General features: G+C 40.6%; 2 protein-coding genes across 20 annotated transcripts in view; one reads left to right on the top strand and one right to left on the bottom strand.

Annotated features, from left to right (window-relative positions):
• PNPLA4 (patatin like domain 4, phospholipase and triacylglycerol lipase) overlaps nucleotides 1-23,697 on the top strand; it is a 180,617-nt gene that overhangs the window by 40,030 nt on the left and 116,890 nt on the right. The window contains exon 7 of one of the 6 annotated variants that reach the window (XM_077888147.1): nucleotides 10,510-11,102. The exons of the other annotated variants lie outside the window; for them this stretch is intronic. Coding sequence (XP_077744273.1) covers nucleotides 10,510-10,614 — 105 coding nt within the window. The 3' untranslated portion in view covers nucleotides 10,615-11,102. Of the gene's footprint in view, nucleotides 1-10,509; nucleotides 11,103-23,697 lie in introns of those variants that run through there. 6 annotated transcript variants of the gene reach the window in all.
• Nucleotides 17-23,635, bottom strand: LOC144308022 (uncharacterized). 14 transcript variants are annotated; one of them, XM_077888165.1, is made up of 11 exons: nucleotides 23,534-23,635; nucleotides 23,179-23,354; nucleotides 21,561-21,641; nucleotides 19,321-19,514; nucleotides 12,575-12,728; nucleotides 11,637-11,717; nucleotides 10,888-10,960; nucleotides 9,082-9,961; nucleotides 8,425-8,612; nucleotides 7,233-7,386; nucleotides 17-6,384 (listed from the first exon to the last, which is right to left on the bottom strand). In XM_077888165.1, exons 8-11 carry the CDS (start codon nucleotides 9,247-9,249, stop codon nucleotides 6,193-6,195), a joined length of 702 nt encoding a protein of 233 aa, XP_077744291.1. In that variant the 5' UTR covers nucleotides 9,250-9,961; nucleotides 10,888-10,960; nucleotides 11,637-11,717; nucleotides 12,575-12,728; nucleotides 19,321-19,514; nucleotides 21,561-21,641; nucleotides 23,179-23,354; nucleotides 23,534-23,635; the 3' UTR covers nucleotides 17-6,192. The 14 variants fall into 14 exon arrangements, with proteins under 14 accessions (XP_077744291.1, XP_077744282.1, XP_077744294.1 ...); XM_077888156.1 differs by lacking the exon at nucleotides 10,888-10,960; XM_077888168.1 differs by lacking the exon at nucleotides 10,888-10,960 and having other exon boundaries at nucleotides 17-6,644.

The raw sequence follows: 23,697 nt of genomic DNA on the forward strand, positions 1-23,697 counted from the left end.
TTCTTAAATGCTTTAATGTCATATAGATCAGATACAATAAGTGCACATAATATTGAACGTGTTGAAAATTGGACTAATTCACTTAGGATAATCAGATCAAAAGTACTAAGAACTTAAGTTTCATGGATATTTATTATCTTTATTCTTATTCTCTCTTATTCATCATTAGAGTTGTCATTGTTGCATTTCATCAATTTTACCAACTGTACACATGTCAAATATTTCAATAATATCACGCTGTAAAGATAACGAGTATTCAGACTGCACATGGTTGAAGGATCTGGTTTCTCAACCAGTATATTCTTGAAGTAGGTATTGAGAATATTTTGTGTGTTCCAAGTTGATTTCCCTTGAGTTAATCCCTCAACTGGAGAGGTCGTACTTTTCGTCTTACCTTTAGTCCTTCACACAAGGAATTGTCCAAGTCACTGCAACAAATAGTTGGTCAGTTTTATTTTTTGCAAACCCTAGTTTTTAACCCCAGTGTCACTAGATCTGGACATCTCATCCTCTTTTACAGTTCATCCTAAACTTATTTATATTGTGCCATTTCTGCCTTCTTACACAGACTGGCATATAGAGAGGGACCCTTCTCTACTATTGCTAGTGCTGAATGAGACCTGGTCAAGTGCAGTCAATTCGACAGTTCAACGTAGCTCTTGGAAATTACTACCGTCATTGCTCATCTACATTTAGTCCTAGGGATTGACTTCTTATATTATATGTAATTATATAATGCTATATATTAATAGCATTATATTTATGAGATTAACATTCCCAGGGGTTGGTCCCTTCAACTCTCACATGCTTATGGTTATTATCGCTTATGCATACCGACTGAACACATGTCCTGCACTGTGCAAGTTGAAGTCCTGTCAATTCTGTCTGAGTTTGTCCAAATTTGGGGATAGTGATAAAAAATAAAATTATGAAGTTGCTTTTGATAGCCATCTGCCATGCTCAAGAAATAGTATCTAAACACCCTCACAGACTATCACCAGCTGCGACTTTAGAACCAGATTGGTCCCTTGGAAATAAAAACAGGTGTTTTACATACTATAAATATAGTTAGACAGATGGAATGTTTAGAATAAAGAAAAATACTCCTTACCTACTTATTTTAGTTCCCATTATCTCCCTGTTCCTGAATAATCCGCACTATCAGTAGAATGTTATTTATGGGAGAAAACAGCCAAGAAAAAAGTGAAAGAAACAAACTTTTGTTTACAGCAAATAACAAGATGCAGAAAATCAGTGAATGTAGAATGATATAAAGCAGAACCAATGCAGAGTACTAAAATACTATACAGTTATTAACATTTACATCAGCCTTAGTTTTGTGCTTGCTAATGTATTTTGATTATGATGCATTTCTGTAAAGACGTATCTTCATACTCTTTTTAAGATTTTATTTTACTTGAGAGAGAGCATGTATGCAAGCAGGGGGAGGGGCAGGAGAGGGAAAGAGAGAGAGAATCTCAACCAGACTCCACGCTGAGCACAGACCCTAACCTCGTCCATCCTGAGAACGTGATCTCACGGTAATCTAAGAGTTTTACACTCAACCAACTAAGCCACCCAGGTGGCCCCTATCTTCATACCCTTGATGAATATTCTTTCAACATTCATGACATGAGATAATCTGCAACAATATTCACAGAAGTTTACATTCCTGACATTTTGTAGAAGAAGAAGCCACTTACTTTTACAATTGCCTTGTACATGCAAAGCATTTGGGCTTATGAATAACCCTTGTGATTATTTTGAGGATGGAGATGTGTGATGCACAAGATGTGACATGTCAGCTTCAGGTGGGATTGCCTCCTCAATAGGAGTCAGAAGTTATATTTTATATATATATATAAATCTATTTATATATAGTTATATATATAGTTATACATACATATAACATTAATTTTTATTTTTTTAAAGATTTTACTTATTTATCTTAGAGAGATAGAGAGAAAACACAAGCTGCAGGGCAGAAGGAGAGGAAGAGAATTCCAGGCAGATTGCCCAGCACAGAGCTGTCTCAGTTCTCGATCCCAGGACCCAAGACCACAAGCCAATACTGATAGATGCTCAACTGATTGAGCCACCCAGGCATCCCTATTTAATTTTTAAATAGAATATACAAAAGAACTCTTAGGTTCTCAAGCCATAAATATTTTTTTTCAAGCCATAAATATTCAATGAGCAGCAGCCAAATGCCCAACTACCTCCTACTGCATGGATTCCAAGTGTTTTTAGAAAGTTTGCATCTGGTGGGTAATCTTACTTTGAAAGTTATGTGTATATTTTTATTTATTTATTTTAAGGTTAAGCATGTTTTACTTCAAAATGGGATCATATCTACATATTTATAAAAAACAAAGAAAAAAGTCTTCGAATCATTCCTCGTACAAATATAGTACAAATATTACTTGTTATATGATTGGTATATATTTGGTTCCTTGTGTGAAACACACAAGCACAAAAGCAAGATAAAAAAAAAAAAGCAAGATAAAGAATAGATTTGGTTCATACTTTCTATACGGCATATATTCTTCTGCAACTTTCTTTTATTTTATTTTTTTTCAAAATCCAGTAGCATATCACAAAAATCATTCCCATGAATTCACTCATTATTTTTTTTTAAGATTTTATTTATTTATTCATGAGAGACACACAGAGAGAGGCAGAGATACAGGCAGAGGGAGAAGCAGGCTCCATTCAGGAAGCCCAATGTGGGACTCAATCCCAGGACCGTGGAATCACACCCTGAGCCAAAGGCAGACAGACGTTCAACTACTGAGCCACCCAGGCGTCCCTCACTAATTACTTTCAAGTGGCCTTATCTTAGGACCCTGAAACGCAAATGATCATTTCCTACATGTGGTCACTTAGATTCCTTTTGACCTTTGTGTATGAATCTTTGCACAACAGACATATTTACATTGGGAAAAACTCCAACAGGTATAATTGCTACTCAAAGGGAACACACAATTAAAACTCCAACAGCTAAGGGCAAATTACCATTCAAAAAAGGTTGTACAGGGGTGCCTGGATGGCTCAGTGTGTTAAGCATCTGCCTTTAGATCAGGTCATGACCCCAGGGTCCTGGGATTGAGCCCTGCATTAGGATCCCTACTCAGTGGAGAGCCTGCTTCCTCCTCTCCCTCTGCTGCTCCCCCTGCTTGTGTGCGCTCGCTCTCTTTCTTTCCAATAAATAAAATCTTTAAAAAACAACAAAAAAGCTAATGATAAATGAAATTAGAAAGCAATGCTATAGCCAAGAAGATAATAAATCCATTTCTCTGCTCATTTAAATCTTTTTTTTTTTTTAAGATTTTATTTTTTTATTCATGAGAGACACAGAGAGAGAGAATGAGGCAGAGACATAGGCAGAGGGAGAAACAGGCTCCATGCAGGAGCCCAATGTGGGACTCAATCCTGGGTCTCCAGGATCATGCCCTGGGCTGAATGCGGCACTAACCCACTGAGCCACCGAGGCTGCCCTCTGCTCATTTAAATCTTATTGTAGGTGGGATCTGAAGAGGAAGAAATGCCAACAAGAGATGTTCATATAACATTCTGTTAACCACTCACTCATTCACTCTTCACTGATGAGGGGCCAACATAGCAGTGCATCCCCAGGAACAACATCTAATATACTTTTTGGATGCAAAATTAGTCTACAGCCATACCACCCTGAACGCGCCCAATCTTGTCTAGATGCAAAATTGAAGACCTTCTGTGAAAATGGTTAGAGGGACCAAAGTGACAAGTAAATATCATTGAAGTTTCAGATAATTACAATTTTTCATTAAAATAAACCAGCTTACTGTCTTCAGAGCATGTTAATGATACTAACTTAGAAGTTAGGGGAATTCTACAATGGATTACTGTTTGCCATGTCTTGCTCATGAAATCTGTTTCAAGATTTTCCTTCCCTGTAGCTTTAAGTTAATACTTAAAAGTGAGCATCCTTTATGGTAAATGATGCTCGTTCGGAGGGACATAATTTTTTTGTTTTCTTTCTTGAGCCAGATGTTCCTTGTCTTTCAGAGTTTATGACTTGCAATTGTGAAGAATTGTCTGCTAATTCCCACTACCATTCTAGAAGAGCAAAGTTCTGTGGGTGCTTTAAGTGGATAGCCAGCCAAATGCAGATTGTTCTTTTTAACTTTCAGCCTGCAGTCCCAATTTGCTTAGCTCTGCTCATGCTGATTCTGTGCTGAAACACACACTCTGGGTTCCCTCTTTTTAGAATCTGAACATTCTTCTTTCTAACAGACAGAAAGACAGTTCTAACATCTGGATTTACTTTCCCTAAGCATAGGATACCTCTCCTAAGGTCTTCTAAAAGTACACTTCTGTTCAGGCTTGTCTTTTATCCCTTATACCCTCTCTTATTATTCTTCACCATCTGGTTTGGTTGCCTCTTAATTAGGTTAATGACTTATTAACCCTGGTAAGGGTGAAACATTCATTTGCATTGAAATTCTCCTCATTGCTAATATGTGTGTGTGTGTGTGTGTGTACGCACACGCGTGCATTAATCCTATACAGTAGAATGATCTAAAAAAATTAAATTTTAAGATTAAGGATGAATTACTCTATGTCAGATATGCAGTATGTGCACCATGTGGTAGGATGAGAAGAGGGTACCCAAATCATGACACACAGCTGCAGTACTCAAAATGATTACGTGATTACTACATTGAAAAGAGTCCTTGTATACGTGTTGGCGTACAAAAGTAGTATGGAAAACTTTTTTTAAAGATTTATTTATTGGGGCACCTGGGTGGCTCAGTCAATTAAGTTAAGTGTCTGCCTCAGCTCAGGGCATGATCCTAGGGTTCTGAGATCGAGTCCTTCGTTGGGCTCCCTGCTCAGTGGGGAGCCTGCTTCTCCCTCTCCCTCTGCCCCTGTTCCTTTGCTCTCTCTTGCTCACTGTCTCTTAAATAAATAAATAAAATTTTAAAAAAACATAAAGATTCATTTATTTTGAGAGAGAGAGAACATGAGAGCATGGGAGCAGGAAAAGGGACAGAGGAGAGAATCTTTCAGGCCAACTCCTGGCTAAGTGAGAAGCCCAATGTGGGGCTTGATCCCATGACCCATGAGATCATGACCTGAGCTAAAATCAACAGTTGGAAATTTAGCCACCTAAGCCATTGAGTGCCCCTGAAAGATTTTTTTTTTCCAAGTTATTTATTTATTTAATCTTTACACCCAACTTGGAACTAAACCTCCTGACCTCCAGATCAAGAGTCATAAGCTCTTCCAACTGACCCAGCCAGGCACAACTGGAAGATTTTTTTTTTTTTTTTTTTTAAGGCTTCAGAAACGAGACTAGGGGAAGTGTTCATGCATCGTTGGGAGTGGTGGTTAAATGAACGCTCTGTGGAATAGCATGGTTGGTGAAGAAGAAGGGATGATCACTTGGGAGAACATGGGGCACATGCTAATGCAACATTCATTCATCAGAAGCATCTTCTAAATTCAGGGTGATAAATAGTGTGAGCTAAGACCACATCCCAGCCTGCAGACAGAGGCATGTTGGCCTACCCGAGCAGGGTGCAGTGACTCCTGTGGTGGCCCAAAGACACTGATGATCTCTGAGTATGGGAGCAGAAAGGCATCGTCATTTTACCAAAGGAAACTAAGCCTGAAGTCGTGAAGTGAGAACCAGGAAAGACTTAAGTAACCGTGTGAGAGATAATTATAATTCTCAGAAGGCAGGAGAGGGGTGTGGATTAAAGTAGTAGCACAGAAAAGAGAAATCATTGGGTTTCCTCTTTCATTCATGCTACATGAGTCCCTCAGATCTCGCCACTCTCGCTGAAAATATAAGTCTTCAAAATCTGGATGAAATAACCTTTTAAAGACTTCCCTCTCTCTCTTTTTTTAAAGCATACACAAATTAGTCTTTGTTATTTCATACCTTTTTTTTGGCATGAATATTTTAGGAATACCTTTTTTTTGCTCAAGTGAGTTATTAAAGTCTTTAGGAATTTTTAGTAAATATCACTGGCTTTAATTATGAATTAATTAGGGTCAAACTTGTGAAGACTTGTTCAAAGCACTGAAAAGCTGCAAAGACTCCACAGAACTGCCTGAGAACTAGCTTCTGGGAGGAGCCAAAACCCAGAGCGATCAGGGAATGTTGGGCCTTTCTAGCTGCTGTGGCTCAAAGAGAGAAGCAGCTCATAGCACACAATTAGGCATAGACGTGGGTGGAGCCCTTGCCCTGCCTTCAGGGCAGATGTCCACCAGCAGGACTGCCCAAGGTCTGGAGTGCCACAGGAGGTGCTCCTGTCTTCCGGTGGGAGCCTCCCGGAAAGGCAAATCAGCTGAACCTCGCCCCAGCCTCAGCCCCACAGACAAGGCTGCCTTGGCCTAAGGAGAGGACAGGAGGAAGAAAGTGGTGAACAACATGTCCTCGCAGAAGTGTGGTCTAGATCAGATGTGTTCGCTCTGGTAGGACATCCGGGCCGGAACTGTAGACATTGTGTATAAAAATACCCAGCTGGGAGCCATGAGACTCAGGGGTGGCATTTGCGTGGTGCTGCCCTGGAGGTAGTAGAGCTCTGGGGGGTGATGGACATTCCAGAAGCCTGGAAGGTGCTCACGAGGAGAAGAACAGACGCAAAGATGTGCTAGAGATGGAGGGTAAGGAGACAAGGGCTATCAGATTCTCCCAGAACTGGCCCCAGGCCACGATCCACAGGGAAGGGAATGGAAGGAAGGGTCCTCAGGACAAAGCATTCTAGGAGGAGGGAAACCAGGAAGAAGAGGGTCGGGAACCTTGCTAAGTCCCGGTGGGAGGGAGCTCTCAGGGGAGCCAGCAGCAGCGGGGCCATGGCTCCGCTGGCCTTCTAGGACCCGAGGAGGTCACCGATGCCAGCCACGCGACGAGAGGGGGCAGCCGGAAAATCCACGGGCTCCTGTGAGCCCACCGTGGAGGACACGGAGGCCAAGCCCGTGAGCCAGACCCGAGGGCCACAAGCTGACAAGTGGCCGCACAGACAGCAGTGCCGGAGAGCCCTGGGGGAAGAAGGGAGCTTTAGAGCGGGACGAGGGGAAGAGCAGCAGTGAATAGACGTGGCCCGGGGGAGCCCCGTCTGGCTGTTGAACCCTGAAATACGGCGGCAGAAAGCTCCGCGTTGAGGGCACGTGTTGGGAAGAGCTGTTCACGAGATGCACCTGGATATGTTAAGAGCCAAATAAGAGGGACAGCAACTTACCTTGCGTAAAGCTTCCTTACATTCCAACTGGAAGTAACTTTTACTAGGAGGCACTCCGTAAGAGCCTCCCCGGGGACCGGCGCATGGGAGACTGCAGGCGGGTGGAGCGGGCCCTGTGCCGGGGACTTCTGTCTCAAGACTTCCCGGAAGGGCTCTTTACGCTCAGGACATTATGGAAGCCACAAAAGAATGACAAGAAATGGGTTTGCACGCGTGTGAGATTTCCAAGGGCACAATCTATGCTTTTAATTTCAGCACAAGTTCCATGAAAGGCCTAAGACTCTTAGGTAACTCTCCATCATGTTCTTTCCTTCTTCCTCCTTCCTTCCTGCTTTGTGTTCATCCTGACTCTGTTTCTTCTCTCCCCTTCCTTCCCTTTCTTTTCTTGCTTCCTCCTTCCCTTCCTTCCATCTACCTTCTTTGCATTCTTCCTCTTTCCTCCCTCCCTCCCTTCTACTACAATAGAACGCAGTTGAGCTGAGTCCCCAGCATCAGCAGAAGGCACATGTCTCCGACCCCACAATGAGATGGAAGGGAGCTGGCGTGTGCCTGGTTGCCGCTGCAGACCCAGGCATTTCTCACTCGGTGGCCCCACTGCAAGTGCAGATGGCAAAGTCCTCAGTGGAAATAAGCATGCCCCCCACAAATGACACACCTGCCTCTCAGAACATGTTGTCACAGCCCTGTCACAACCCCTCCCGCAGCAGGACCCTCAGCCCTCAAGTCTGCCGGCAGGGGTGAGCTCTGGCCCCGAAGAAAGCTGAATCCTTATCCCAAGCCTCCATCCCAGTGATGGGCAGCTTCTCTTTGCTCTCAGGAATCCCCAATAACGGCTGCCTACTTCCTCTGGCTTCCCCAAGTTGCCGGCTGTTTCCAAATCTGCCAGCCTCGTCATCCATAGTTTCATGAGTAAACACAATAGATTTTGGATACTACTGAAATGTTTCCTTCTGGCCTTTTTTTTTTTTTTTTTTTTTTTTTATTCATGAGAGACACAGAGAGAGAGGCAGAGACACAGGCAGAGGGAAAGGCAGGCTACATGCAGGGAGCCCAACGTGGGACTCGATCCCGGGACTCTAGGATCATGCCCTGGGCCGAAGGCAGGCAGTACACCACTGAGCCACCCAGGGATCCCCATGCTTCTGGCCTTTCAGTCTTGTGTCTATCGCTGCAAATTGACTTTAGCACTCACCTCCCCACACCCTGAATAGCAGAGTCTTCATTTGCTCCCATCCCTGACTCTCTGGCACTGCTGGGTAACCCGTCTGTTGTGAAGCAGCTCTGGTGGCTTCCATTCCTCTTGAAGTCTATGGGGGTATGTTCACCATCACTTTCTTCCCCAAAGTTTGAACACATCGCCTCAATTCCCAGAACATCCAGCTGAAACAAGCAAAGCCAAACAACCAGTTAAATGATACAAATGGCTTTTTCCTTTTCAGTCTACAAAGTATCTTCACATTTTGTAGAGTTCTTCCTATTACAAATTACAAAGTGATCACAATATCTAATATATTTGTTATGTATTTCTTTACAACCTTGCACACAATGCCTATTGGTTGAGTAACCCAATTAATAGAGAAGAGAACGAGAAAGAGTAGATTTATATTACTTGTAAAATTCACTAATCCGAGGTCAGTAAAATTCCATTTAATACAAAGCTTAAGAACTCAAATAGATCTAAATATATTATTAATGAAATCACATCTTCTTTTATCTACTCAATAAAGCATGAGCAGATTTATTTTTATTGTATTTCCATTCATTTATTCAAGAAGTATTTATTAAAATGCTAGGCCCTGAGTAGGCTAATAAGCAAGATGGACAAGATCCCTGTTCTCACAGAACTTACATTTTCTGTGATGTTTGGGTAGAATTTCAGGTGATAAAAAATATATATAAGGAAAGGAAAACAAATCTCTCCAACAGCAGAATTACAAGAAACAACTTCATCTCTAACACAGTGGTTCTCAATGGGCAGTGATTCCCTGTAGGGAACATGGACAATGCTTGGAGTCATTTTTGGAGTGATAGCTGGAGGGCTACTATTGCATCTAGTGTCTAGATGGAGACCAGAGGTGCTGTTCAATGTCCTGCGATGCACAGGACACCCCCACTACAGGGAAATATCCAGACACAAATGTTGATAGGGCTGAGATCCAGAAACCGTGCTCTGACACTACAATTATGATTACATGCATCATATTCTTTTATACATATTTGATCTCACTGATAGGCACACGTAAGACATTTTTGCTGCTGCTTTGGAATTCCAATAGTATTTTTAAGGTTAAAAATTACTCTTTTTTTCAAAGAAGAAAAGACTTAAACCTTTCATTTTTTTTTCTTAAGCATACACAATAATCCAATTTCCTTTCACAAAATGCCTTCTTAAGGAAGGACTGTAACTTTCAAAATCCCAGAGCACTGACCACCACCATTATCCAACTGAAGACTGACCAATCCCAAGAAACTGCATTTTTTAGGAAAAATATTAATCTGATGGAGAAATCTAATGATTCTGCATTTGTGACTTTTGAAAGCAGGAGAAAGTCTTGGAAGATTCCAAGCTCTCAGCTGCAGTGTTATCTTAAATCCAGTAAAATTGCAATCTCCTGTCCATTCCAGGCTTATTTATGTAGCCAAATGAGACGATTATCAGAGTAGGGTATCAAGAGAAATGTTGCTTTCTTGACGGTCCTGCCGAACATAAATTCCATATTCATCACTCTCTGCAAAATAGAATTAAATAGAATTAAATGTACTAAATCTCAAGGATTTGATGGCAATGGAATTATATTCATTTTTATTCAGTTGCCAATGAAACTGTGAAACTTACCTAGTGCTCTGGACAATGCCATCATCCTTCAGGGCCTCTACTAAAGGACAGTCTAACCATGTGAACCTCTCTCTTCATCACTTCCCCCTCCTGCCCCAACCTCACCACCTGCAGGAGCTCCACTGACATCATCTTTGTCTTCCTAAACTGCCTTCTCTCTTTGGCTGTTTTTTTATTTTTTTTTTTAAATGGACAAGTGTCTGCAACTAGTGCTGTGTCTTAAGGAAGCAACTCATTACAGTGCTGTATATTCATAGCATTTTTACGTTTCCTTCTATCCTTTTTATATCTTTAATTACATTTAAGCATTTAAATCCATTATGTATCATAATCAAACATCATCTTGCCTTGCTTCTATTCCTCTTTTAAATCTAGATTTCTAAAACGACTGTTGTATTTTTATCTGCTTAACCCCATCCTCTCTGGTTTTTGTGGACACAGATATTTCCGTGGTGTGTTGTGAATTCCTGCACAACCCAGGGACATGACTTGCCTGGAAAACCATATCTGTTCTATGACAGAAAACACAGGAGAATACAGTCATGAGAGCTTGGACTTTGTGGATAGACAAGACTGAATTCTCACCCTCTCTCAGCTTCTTATAAGTCACTTAATCTCCAGAACCAAAATAGATTCATCAAATGAATACAGGACTTATTTTGAAATTGTTATGAGAATTACATATGTGGGAATGATGGCAGCTCAACACATATTTGTTACCTCTGCTGCAAAAATAATGTGTGCAGGCTGCTCTTCAAAGCAGGAACACCTACTAGACCAGACCTGGTTTCTTCTTTTCGCTGATTCCAAAATACCTACCTTTGCAGATTTTTCAATGGAAAATGCCATCTGGGCAGCTGGGAGCCAAAATGCTAACCAATGGTCTCCTCCACTGCAGAAATCAATCAGATACACACATCTCACTCTTGAACTTACCTTGGGTAAGAAGGGTAGGGTTTAAAGGTTTAAAATTCCTTAAATAAAAAAGAAATTGTAATAGAGGAGGTTTTTGTGAGCTTGCAAAAGTCTAAAGCCTTCCTTTGTTTGAAAAATACTGTACACGGAATTGTCACAAAAAGAAAGCATAGTTACATTCTTTTAGGAAAGGAAACATCTTCAGGTGTTACTTACCCATAAACCAGTTACAATCAAGGCAGCCCAGGTGGCTCAGTGGTTTAGCACCACCTTCAGCCCAGGGCATGATAATGGAGACCCGGGATTGAGTCCCACGTCAGGCTCCCTGCATGGAACCTACTTCTCTCCCTCTGCCTGTGTCTCTACCTCTCTTTCTCTCTGTGTGTCTCATGAATAAATAAATAAAATCTTAAAAAAAAAAAGAAACTAGTTACAATCACTCAGAATACATATAACACACATTCCTAGGAGTAAAAGTGAGTGTAAACTTACCTAGGTGGAAAGATTCTTACAAAAGCCAAAGACATTAAAAGCACATTTTTTCCCTTAAAAAAAAATTCTCACATTTCAGAAATGGAGATACCATATAATCTGTGCATTTTCTTGCATTACATTGAGGTGGGTATTAGCAATAAGTGTTGAGAAAAATATACCTGTAGAATCTTCTTGATTCGCACTTTCAATCTGCAGTCTTGTGTTGCTGTATCAGTCTGTATCATATCCAACACCATGTGCTAAAACAGAAGCAGAGTAAAAAACAGGACTTTTCTCTGCTTAAGAGAACATTCTTCTGAAGCTTGGCAGCATTGCTACCAGTCAAGACTTTTCCATATAATATAATGGAATAAATCAATAGATTTATTATGGTCATTTGTCAAAATTTTACATTGAAATAATGATACTCCATAATATAGTCAAGACAGCATGCTGATAGGAACTAAACATGAAAAATTTTTAATATTTTAAAATGGTATAAATAGTTTTGGCAGGAATGAATGTTTTGAAACAACAAAATTAGTTATTTATATATGTACACGGAAAGGGGAGCTTTACACAGCTCCACATAAAATAATGAAATTATTGATTAAATGAGGAAATTCAGTGATGGCTACAGGAAGTCATTATCAAGAAGTCTTTCTGCTAATTTCACATGTGTGCCTCATTTTGTTAACTGACTAAAATGAAATAATGAAACAAAAAGCAAAATAATTAGGCTCTCATCCTTCTATTTCAATCTAGCTGTGACATGGATGTAAGCCAGGAATGACAATAAAGAATGGGTAGGCCTCATGCTGTTTCCAATGAAGCTCTAAAACCTTGAGCTTGCAAAACTGAAATAATGTCACCTTTTACACAGCGGACACTCTGAGCTTGGCATGCTGGGTTTGAAAGCAGTTACAGAACAGCTGCATTGCACAAATGGTGACCCCCTCCCCGAGGACCATTTTTTGACTTGGTCACCTGTCACTATGTTGCCTTGTGGACAACACTTTCTCATTCTCACAACCAAGAGGCCCATGGGCTTTTGGGCAAATATTTGAATTGTAAGCGAGTGAATCTAAGTGCAAAATCATAAACAATGGAAACTTACAGATCTTCAGCTCTGGAGTTCACAAGTCCATATGGGTTTCACAGATGGCAGCAAGGCTGCGGTCCTTTCTGGAGGCGCTACAGCAGAGCATGTTTTCTTGTCTTCTACAGCTTAGAAAGGTTGATCACATTCTTTGGCTTGTGGACTCTTTCCCCTTCAAAGCCAACAATGACCCAGTGAGTCCTACCACCTCATGAGGTATCACCTCATTCGAACACTGCTCTGCCTCCCATTTCCACATTTAAGTACCCTTAGGATTACACTGGTGGCCTAGGATAATCCTCTTATTTTAAAGTCTACTAATTAGCAGGCTTAATTCCATCTGCAACTTTAATTCTCCTTTGACATCTAAAAATGTGGTCACACATTTTGGGAATTATGAGACAGACAGACATCATTGTGGGAAAGCGCATTATTACAAGGTAGCAATCATCTACTTCCTGTTACTTCACACATCTAAAATTGAAGTACACAGAATGAATGAGATTGAGAATTAAGGAATAAGATTTAGAATTTACTCCGAAAACCACACCATTCTGTTTTAAAACTATGCTCCTGTGTTCTGTATATCTAATTGTGGTATGTATTTCCAATGATAATGTTGTAAAATGGAATCTTCTGTGTGCCTTTTGCAGAAACATTCTAAATGTGCAAACATGGAAATCTTGTGCATTTACTTTTAAACCTCTAAGCAGGGGCACCTGGGTGGCTCAGTGGTTAAGCATCTGCCTTCAGCTCAGGCTGTGATCCTGGGGTCCTTGGATTGAATCCCGCATCAGGAATCCGCATCTCGGGGCCTACTTCTCCCTCTGCCTATGTTTCTGCCTCTCTGTGTCTCTCATGAATAAATAAATAAATAAAATCTTAAAAAAATAAATCTCTAAGCATATAAATATTAACACATTCATTTGCCAGGTGAAATACATAAATACAACAAAACAAGGCATGTCACAGCATGACAATCTCTAAGGTGAAGCACATGACATAGTAATATGGAAACCAGGATTTGAAGTAAGCTGTACACCCAACATGGGGCTTGAATTCACGACCCCAAGATCAAGAGTTGCATGCTCTACCAAAAGAGCCAGCCACGTGCTCCCTGGAAACCATGATTTGATGAAACACTTAAAAACATATTGAATGGAAATTACTTACCCAATGACTTAAACAATAAATATGTCTATCAATGTGTTTTCCTCTTTAGTTCTCTGTTTTTCAAATGGCTCCCATCCATTTCCTTCCAAAATCAGTACATACTGAATGATGACCTCATTTTGTGTTTTGGTGGTTATACTTCTTTTAATCACGCTCAGAAAGGTTATTGAGAAGTACTTTTCTCTATTTTTCATAATCTGAAGTTGATTTAAGTAATTCTGTTTGTCTTTTTTTTAGAAATATATATAGAAAATTAATGTTCCAAGTCTTTAACCAATGCATCTGCACAAAAAGAAGTTTTATAAAAAAGCAACAAAGTTTGATTTGCTGAAATGTTTGATACTAAAATATGTCAAGGACAAAATTTGAAAGCACTCATCAATTAAGATAAAATGTCAATGGAGCTATTATAGTCATGAATATTTATGAGGTGAATGACAAAGCATCCAAATATATTTGAAATGTACTTACAAAATGTGTTTTAAAATGCAAAGACACTAAATTGTTTGGGGAAACTTTATTTATTTTTTTTTGTTTTGTTTTTTGTTTGGGGAAACTTTAACACACTTTTCCAGTCTTTTGACAGGATAAGTCAAAAGAAATAAATCAATGAAAATGTAGAGATGTGTACAATATGATCAATAATGTTCATTAATAGATGCAAATTAAACCGTGAGTCCTAGGAGCAGCAAATGCTCTTTCTGTTTTGGCAAATGGTATGCACATTGATTCACCAAGAGGATCATACGATAGGTAATAAAGACTACTATATTAACTTAAAAAAAATCTGAAAATATTGTTGAGTGCAACACACACACATACACATACACACAATTTGCTAACAATATGGTAATAACACTACCCTCTCACCTCAACAGCAGCAGGAAACCCTAGGATTAGACAACCTCCCTCACCAAAAAAAAAAAAGTTTGAAATCTCTTATAGAGAACACCTATAACCCATCAAAATTTGCCCCTCCACATACTCCCTATCATATTACCTTCAGGTATTTTCTTCAAAACACTTGCCTGAAATATTTTTACAAAAATAGCGTTGGGGACGCCTGGGTGGCTCAGTGGTTGAACATCTACCTTTGGCTCAGGGCGTGATCCGGGGTCCGGGTATCAAGTCCCACTTTGGGCTCCCCGTGAAGAGCCTGCTTCTCTCTCTGTCTATGTCTCTGCCTCTCTCTGTGTCTCTCATGAATAAATAAATAAAATCTTTAAAAAAAGATTCAGGATGCCTGTGTGGCTTGAGTCTATTAAGCATCTGCCTTCAGCACAGGTCTTGGGATCAAGTCCCACAGCAGGCTCCCTGCTCAGCAGAGTGCTTCTGCTTCTGTCTCTGTCCCTCTGCCTATTCTCTCTGTCTCTCTCTCTCAAATAAATAAATAAAATCTTTAAAAAAAATAGATTCTATTATTTAGAACAGTTTTAGGTTCACAGTTAAGGTGAGCAGAAATCACAGACATCCCCCTGCCCCCCTAAGTGCACAGCCTATCCTACTATCAAAATCTCACGCAAGATGTTAACATCCACAAACCTACACTGACACATCATTATCACCCAGAGTCCATGCTTTACTTTAGGGTTCATTCTTGGGCTTGTGCATCCTGTGGGTTTGGGCAAATGTATAATGACGTGTATCACTGTTATAGGGTACAGAATAGACTTGCTGTGCTAAAAACCCTCTGTACTCAGCTTATTCATTGCCCCCTCCCCCCCCAATCCCCTGGCAACCACTGATTTTTTTACTGTCTCTGTAGTTTTGCCTTTTCCAGAAAGTCAGAATTGGAATCACGCAGTATGTAGACTTTTCAGACTGGCTTCTTTCACTTAGTGATATGCACTACAGGTTCCATCCGTGGCTTTCCATGGCCTGATAGCTCATTTCTTTCTAGCACTGAATGATGTTCTGCTTTGGAGGTACAACCGTTTATGTATCCATTCGCCCACTGAAGGACACCTTGCTTGCTTCCAGATATTGGCAATGATGTTATAAACACCCATGCGCAGGTTTTTTGTGTGGATATAAGATTTTGCATCCTTTGGTTAGTAAATAGCAAAGAGCACCATTGCTGGATCTTATGGTAAAAGTAAGTTTAGTTTTTAACAAACTGCCAAACTGTCTTCCAAGGTGACCTTATCATTTTGTGTTCCCATAACCTGCATATGAGAGCTCCTGATTTTCAGCATCCACACCAGCAATTTGTGTTGTCAGTATTTTGCATTTTCACCATTCCAACATTTGTGTATCTCATTCAAATTTGTGATTCCCTAATAACATATGATGTGGAACTTCTCTTTATCGACGTGTTTGCCATAAGTGTACCTTTATGGTGAGGCGTCTGCCCAGATACCTTGACTATTTTTAAATTGAGTTATTTTCTTATTGTTGAACGTTAAGACTTCTTTGTATATTTTGGATAACAACAGCCCTTCATCAGATCTGTCTTCTGCAAATATATTTTTAAAATATTTTTAATTTTTTCATTTGAGAGAGAAAGACAGAGAAAGAACAAGTGGGAAAGAGGCAGAGGGAGAAGCAGACTCCCCGCTGAGCTGGGAGCCTCATGTGGGGCTCAATCCCAGAACCTGGAGATCACAACCCAAGCCAAAGGCAGATGCCTAGCCATCCAGCCACCCTGCAAATAGTTCTTCTAGACTGTGTTTTCTCTTCCCATTGCCACGATGGTATCTTTTGTAGAGCAGACCTTTTTGATTTTAATGCAATATTGGCTATCAGTTATTTTTTTCATGGATTATATCTAAAATGTCATTACCAAACCCCAGATCATCTAGATTTTCTCCTGTGTTATCATCTAGATGTCTATGGTTTCCTCATTTTACACTTATCTCTGTGATGCACTTGAGTTAATTTTTTAAGGAGTATAAGGTCTGGGGTGCCCAGCTGGCTCCATTGGTAGATTGTGTGACTCTTAATCTCAAAGTTGTGAATTTGAGCCCCATGGTGGGTGTGGAGATTATTTAAAAATAAAATCTTAAAAAAAACATTAAAAAATAAAGGGTATATAAGGTCTATGGTCTAGATTTATTTTAAAAGATTTTTATTTTTATTTATTTATTTATTTATATTTTATTTATTAATTTTTAAAAATATTTTATTTATTCATAAGAGACAGAGAGAGAGAGAGGCAGAGACACAGGCAGAGGGAGAAGCAGGCACCATGCAGGGAGCCCAATGTGGGACTCGATCCCGGGACCCCAAGATCATGCCCTGGACCAAAGGCAGGCGCTAAACCACTGAGCCACCCAGAGATCCCCTATTTATTTTTTTTTAAATTTACTTATTTATTCATGAGAGAGAGAGAGCGGCAGAGACACAGACAGAGGGAAAAGCAGGCTCCATGCAGGGAGCCCGATGCAGAACTTGATCCCGGCACTCCGGGATCACGCCCTGAGCCAAAGACAGACACCCAACTGCTGAGCCACCCAGGTGTCCCAAAAGAGTTTTATTTTTAAGTAATCTCTACAGCCAGCATGGGGCTCGCATTTACAAACCCGGAGACCAAGTGTTGCAGGCTCTCAGACTGAGCCAGCCAGAGACCCCTAGATTAATTTTTTTGCATGTGGATGTCCAGTTGCTCCAGCACCATTTGTTGAAAAGATGATCTGTTCACCATCATATTTCCTTAGTTCCTTTGTCAAAGATCAGCTGACTATATTTGTGTGGGTCTGTTTCTCAGCTGCCTGCTCTGTTCCCTTTGCCCGTTTGTCTGTTCTTTTGCCACACTGTCTTGATGATGAAGTATCTTTTTATTCACGTGCTTGCATACTATACACTGGCTCCTCTCTCCACCTTCTCTGTCTTATTCAACAATGCATCAATAAATAAATGTTTTGAAATACATATACTGGATTGGTTGGGTTAAAGAGGAAAATAGCATGTCAACTACATTCACCTATCATCTCACTTAGTCATAATATGACTGGGACGAGAGGGACAGGCAGGACGTTGGCCAGTAGGGGTGCTGGTGACCAGAAATGGCTGAATATTGAACTGGATGGATTTCAGTTCAGTCAAAGGCATTCTTAGAGGCAAGTTCCTAGTCATCAAAGTTTTCCACAGTGAGCGAACAAGCAAAACCCACAGTACATCTGGGAGTCATTCAACTTAATTAGTTAAAAAGGGAAAATGAGGGGCAGCCGGGTGGTTGAGCGGTTTAGCGCTGCCTTCAACCCAGAGCCTGATCCTGGAGACCCGGGATCGAGTCCCACGTCGGGCTCCCTGCATGGAGCCTGCTTCTCCCTCTGCCTGTGTCTCTGCCTCTCTCTCTCCCTCTGTGTGTGTGTGTGTGTGTGTCTCATGAGTAAATAAAATCTTTTTAAAAATTAAAAAAAAAAGGCAAAATGAAAGTGAACAATACAGCAAACTAAATACAGATTAAGATGACAACTAATGAGTTAGGAAAAATGTAAATCTACAGAAGAAAAATACAATGGGCAAATTAACAGAAAGAGGGCAGTTGAAGAAGTAACCTATTTTTTCTGCTCTTAGATTAAAAGGCAAAAATAAACAAGGAAAATGAATAATTATGTCAGATTGAATTAACTGCTACATATCAAATGGTGTGGCTCCAGGTCTATTTATTAAATAGCTGATTTTTCACAATTTAATTCATCTAATGCTATGTTATTTAAAACTAGTTTTTCTAAGGCAATTGATTGCTTTTGAACATACTCGATTCATCAAATTTTCCAAAATCAGTTTTAAGGAAAATTGTTCTTAAATATAGTCAATGAATTGGAGGTAATTTGAAATAATTTTTCCTATTAATTCCTTCTCAAACAGGATTGCTTATGCGAACTACAGAATATAAACAGTGATTTTAGTGAACATCCTCTTAAATCTAGTATTAATATAGGTGCACAGAAGAAAAGTCATTACCAGGGCACCTGCCTCACTCATCATTGGAGTGTGCAACTCTTCATTTTAGGGTTGTAGGTTTGAGCCCCACATTGGGTGTAGACATTACTTAAAAATGCAATCTTCAGAAAAAAATTCATGACTCTTAGGGCTTAATTCTCTCAAAGAATCTGGGTTGAAAAGGGCTATATGGACTCACTTTTTGTGAATATATTACTTATCCCTACTGCATTCAAATGAAGTCATAGTAAAACTGCAGAACTTTACATCTCTGAAAATGTACCATTATAATATGGTCAGGCATTTTTTATCAGAGTTAACTATTGCATTTTCAAGAGAGTTCTGTATTTAAAACCTTTCCCTTTGGCTCAGGGCGTGATCCCGGGGTCCAGGATGGAGTCCCACATCTGGCTCCTTGCAGGGAGCTTGTTTCTCTCTCTGCCTGTGTCTCTGCCTCCTTCTGTCTCTCTCTGTGTCTCCTCATGAATGAATAAAATCATTTTAAAAAATGAATAAAACCTTTCCAGTCCTTTTATCTAACAATTGTAAATATCGTCAGATAAATGTACAAGAGGCCTATTGAGCGATTTAGAAATAATTTCTTTATAATCATAAAAAACCCTGAAACCAGCTAACATATAACAAGAGATGCTTATAAAACACTGTTGACCTGATGCATATATAATGAGGTGAAAACCACTCACGTTCACAATCGCCTCGTCATCCCTGTGGGGGCAGGTGTGACTATCTCTGGCTTCCCACAAAAGGTTTGGGAGGAGGAAGCCATTCATAGCGGATAAAAGACAGGTGCTGATTGTTACAAAGCAGAGGCAGAAACTGAGGATTTGAATTCCATGCTCCATAGTTGCATCTCCAACTTCATCACTCTATGATCAAACTGAGAAGCAGCAAACAGCACATGATTAAGACTCTATGTAAGGCCAATGTAGGCAGCCAATGTCTGCACACAAAAGCACATGAAACATCTTTGCAGAGACGTATTTTTTTAATTTTTATTTTTTTGCAGAGACTTATCAAATGCCAACACTTTTGTCTGATGACTGTCCCACATTAGACTACATGTGCAGTCTAATTTTACTACTATAAACATTTACTAATTTTTACTATAAACATGTTTGTTTAATATTGTTTAATATCATAAAAAGAAAATAATGATTACCGATAAGCCTCAAGAAATTAGTCTTTAATTAGTAAAAAAGACAAAATTCTGTAAAAGATGATGAAAAGGCAGGAGGCTGGAGAAAAAAAGGCAGTAGAAGGAAATTAACAAAACTAGATCTTGGGGATCCCTGGGTGGTGCAGCGGTTTGGCGCCTGCCTTTGGCCCAGGGCACGATCCTGGAGACCGGGGATCGAATCCCACGTCGGGCTCCCGGTGCATGGAGCCTGCTTCTCCCTCTGCCTCTGTCTCTGCCTCTCTCTCTCTCTCTCTGTGTGACTATCATAAATAAATATTTTAAAAAATTAAAAAAAAAAAACTAGATCTGAGACGGATGCCTGGGTGGCTCAGTGGTTGGGAGTCTGCCTTTGGCTCAGGGCATGATCCCAGGGTTCTGGGATGAGTCCTGCATCAGGCTCCCCTGCTTCTCCCTCTGCCTGTATCTCTGCCTCTCTCTGTGTATCTCTATGAATAAATAAAATCTTAAAAAAAAAAAAAAACTAGACCTGAGAAACTGAATATGGCAGACACACAGAAAGGCAGTTAAGGATTTATAAGACAATGTTATGCACAGATCTGCACAGATACACTGGAAAATGTTAGAGAAGTTGAGAACAATCCTTTGAAAATATAAATTACTGAAATTAAACTGAGCATTCTAGACAAACTTGGAAATCTGTGTAAATCAATAAAAGAAAGGAAAAGAAAGTAAAAAGTGAAACAAAAATCAGGAAATGATAGTGAAGATTCTGAGGGCACACAGATTTACTGATGAATTTATTCAAGCTTACACAACAGAATGATATCATTAACACACACACAGATGTTGGAAATCCATTGTATTATCACACGCTTGCATGATTCTGATAGGAATATGTGAGGAATACAGGGCAGAAGAGAGCATATTATATATTAGTACATTCAACTCTCAAAAATGTCCTTTTAAATCTTGGGCAGACAGCAAAAATTTACAAGAGCTACAAATGGGGCCACTCTAATTTGCAGGAGAGAGAATGCAGGAAAGACAAGGCAGGCCAGTAAGCAGAACTCGGCTGCTGTTCTCATTGCTTGGCCAAACCCTAGTCCTCTTTGCATGCACTGCATTGCGCATTCTGGACCTACACTTATGCAGCAGAAGAGAAAAACTTGCAACCTGGCAAAATGGGGTCTTTAAACCCAGGACCATTAGCCTCCACGGGGCTTTCTTGAGTTCATCCACTTACCCGCATACCCAGAACACTCTCATCAAAATTGGTTTCATACTAAAGCCATCCAGGTGGTTTAAAAGAATGCTGATGTTTGGACCCCATCCCAGAATATTCTGATGGAATTGGCGTTGAGTATGGCCTGAGCATCTAGATTTTTTTAATCTTCCTGGTCAGATCCAGTGTGCAAATCTGAAAACAAGTGGCTTAGAAAACACTGAGAAATCGGGGCGCCTGGGTGGCTCAGTTGGTTAAGCATCGACTCTTGATTTCAGCCCGTGAACTCGGGGTCCCGAGATCAAGTCCCACTTGGGCTCTGCGCTGAGCACCGAGTCTACTTGGGATTCTCCCTCTCTGCCCCTCCCCAACTTGCACGTGTACATGTATGCTCTCTCTCTTTCAAATAAATAAATAGATTTTAAAAAAGAAATCACCAAGAGATCTTGTGGATTTCGGTTCCTTTGGTGCCGGAGAGGTTGGTGGTAGCTCAATAACTCTCAGGCCGTGACTGCTGGTCTGCAGGCCACACTCTGAATGACAGGGATCTAAGAGGATCTTACCTTCTCCTTTCTCCTCAATGTCCAACATCTGTCCAATGTCCAGGACCTTCTCCACATTCTTGCTTGCAGTTCATGACCTTCCTATTTCATGGGGAAAGTGTGAAGCCTCGATAGAGAGATTACAACAGCTCTGCCTCACTCTACCCACCTACCCACCTGATTCCCACACATTTCATCCTTCCCTCTGTGACTGCAGGGCAACCCGGGGCCCATCTGCTTGTATCATAAGTCCTAAGTCAGCGTGGACTTCTCTATGACTTCCACAATCCTCCCTCCCATCTGTGTCATTATTAGGTGGTCACACTGAACTGGATCAATTAAATGAGCAGCAGGTGATTACTCTGCTGTCAAACCCCACCCCTGCCAAAAGGAACAGAAAAAAAATAATCTTCTTATTCCCATTTCCTTTGTCAGCAACTGCCCACATTGTGTTCTCCTGCTGGTAAAACACCTTCAAAAAAATTGGTTTATTATGACATATTCAGATCTCTATCTTACATTTTTCTTTAACACAAGGTGTCTGCACACCTCTCCAATGAAAATGGGTCTTTTTGAGGTCACCAGTGACCTCTCAGCTGCAGCATGCAATGCCAAACCCGTCCTCAGCCACCTGGACTTACCAATCATTTTTAAAATTTTGATTCTAGTTAGTTAACATATGGTGTTATATTAGTTTCAGGTGTATGACAGGGTGATTCAACACCTCCATACAGTACCTGGTGCTCATCACAAATGCACTCCTTAAACCCCATCACCTTCTTCACCCATACCCCCCTCCCCAGACTTCCTGCATCCTTTGACACAGTCCTCACTGTCTGCACCTTGGAATCCTTTCCTCATGTGGACACTTGACTCTCCTGTTGTATCCCTCCGTAGAATGCAGAATGACTACCATAGTAGATTTAGCTAACACCTCCATCACTTCACAAAATTACCACGTTTCTTTTTTTTTAAGTAGGCTTTATGCCCAACATGGGGCTTGAACTCATCACCCTGACATGAAGAATCACATGCTCTACCGACTGAGCCAGCCAAGCACCCCTAGTGGTTATTACATTCAAGACCTACTATCTCAGCAAATCTTGTTTTTTTTAAAATTTGTTTATTTATTTATTTTATAAATTTATTTTTTATTGGTGTTCAATTTGCCAACATATAGAATAACACCCAGTGCTCATCCCGTCAAGTGCCCACCTCAGTCCCGTCACCCAGTCACCCCCACCCTCTGCCACCTCCCCTTCCACCACCCCTAGTTCGTTTCCCAGAGTTAGGAGTCTTTCATGTTCTGTCTCCCTTTCTGATATTTCCCACTCATTTTTTCTCCTTTCCCCTTTATTCCCTTTCACTATTTTTTATTTTTTAAACATTTTATTTTATTTTATTTTTTATATGATAGTCACACACACAGAGAGAGAGAGAGGCAGAGACACAGGCAGAGGGAGAAGCAGGCTCCATGCACTGGGAGCCCGACGTGGGATTCGATTCCGGGTCTCCAGGATCGCGCCCTGGGCCAAAGGCAGGCGCTAAACCGCTGCGCCACCCAGGGATCCCTCACTATTTTTTATATTCCCCAAATGAATGAGAACATACAATGTTTGTCCTTCTCCGATTGACTTACTTCACTCAGCATAATACCCTCCAGTTCCATCCACGTCGAAGCAAATGGTGGGTATTTGTCGTTTCTAATGGCTGAGGAATATTCCATTGTATACATAGACCACATCTTCTTTATCCATTCATCTGTCGATGGACACCGAGGCTCCTTCCACAGTTTGGCTATCGTCGACACTGCTGCTATAAACATCGGGGTGCAGATACTTCAGCAAATCTTAAGTATATAATGCAATGATGTTAACTACAGTCAGCATGCTGCGCATTAGATCTCCAGAACTTACTCATCTTATTACTGGAAGTTTATGCCCTTTGACCAACATCTTTCCCTTCCCCCCCTCACCTAAGTGCCCAGAAACCACCTCTTATTTTTTGTTTCTCACAGTTTGGCTTCTTCAGACACCACAGGTAAGTGAGATCATATGATATTGGTCCTTCTCTGTCTGACTTATGTCAACCAATAGAATGTCCTCAAGTTCCATCTGTGTTGTCACAAATGGCCTTTTCAGCCAGGAGAAAGAAGGAG

The sequence above is a fragment of the Canis aureus genome, chromosome X (assembly GCF_053574225.1).
Source record: "Canis aureus isolate CA01 chromosome X, VMU_Caureus_v.1.0, whole genome shotgun sequence".
NCBI lineage: Eukaryota > Metazoa > Chordata > Mammalia > Carnivora > Canidae > Canis > Canis aureus.

Excerpts from the sequence above, each read along its gene's own strand:
- LOC144308022 (XM_077888166.1), bottom strand. The coding sequence starts at position 9,249 with ATGACTCCAAGCATTGTCCATGTTCCCTACAGGGAATCACTGCCCATT. Across the intron at positions 7,387-8,424 it reads GCTATTCAGGGTGTGGGGAG|AGCCCTTCCGGGAAGTCTTG; the intron begins GTGAGTGCTAAA and ends CTGAGCGTAAAG. Across the intron at positions 6,385-7,232 it reads GTAAGGAAGCTTTACGCAAG|GCCAAGGCAGCCTTGTCTGT; the intron begins GTAAGTTGCTGT and ends TCCTCTCCTTAG.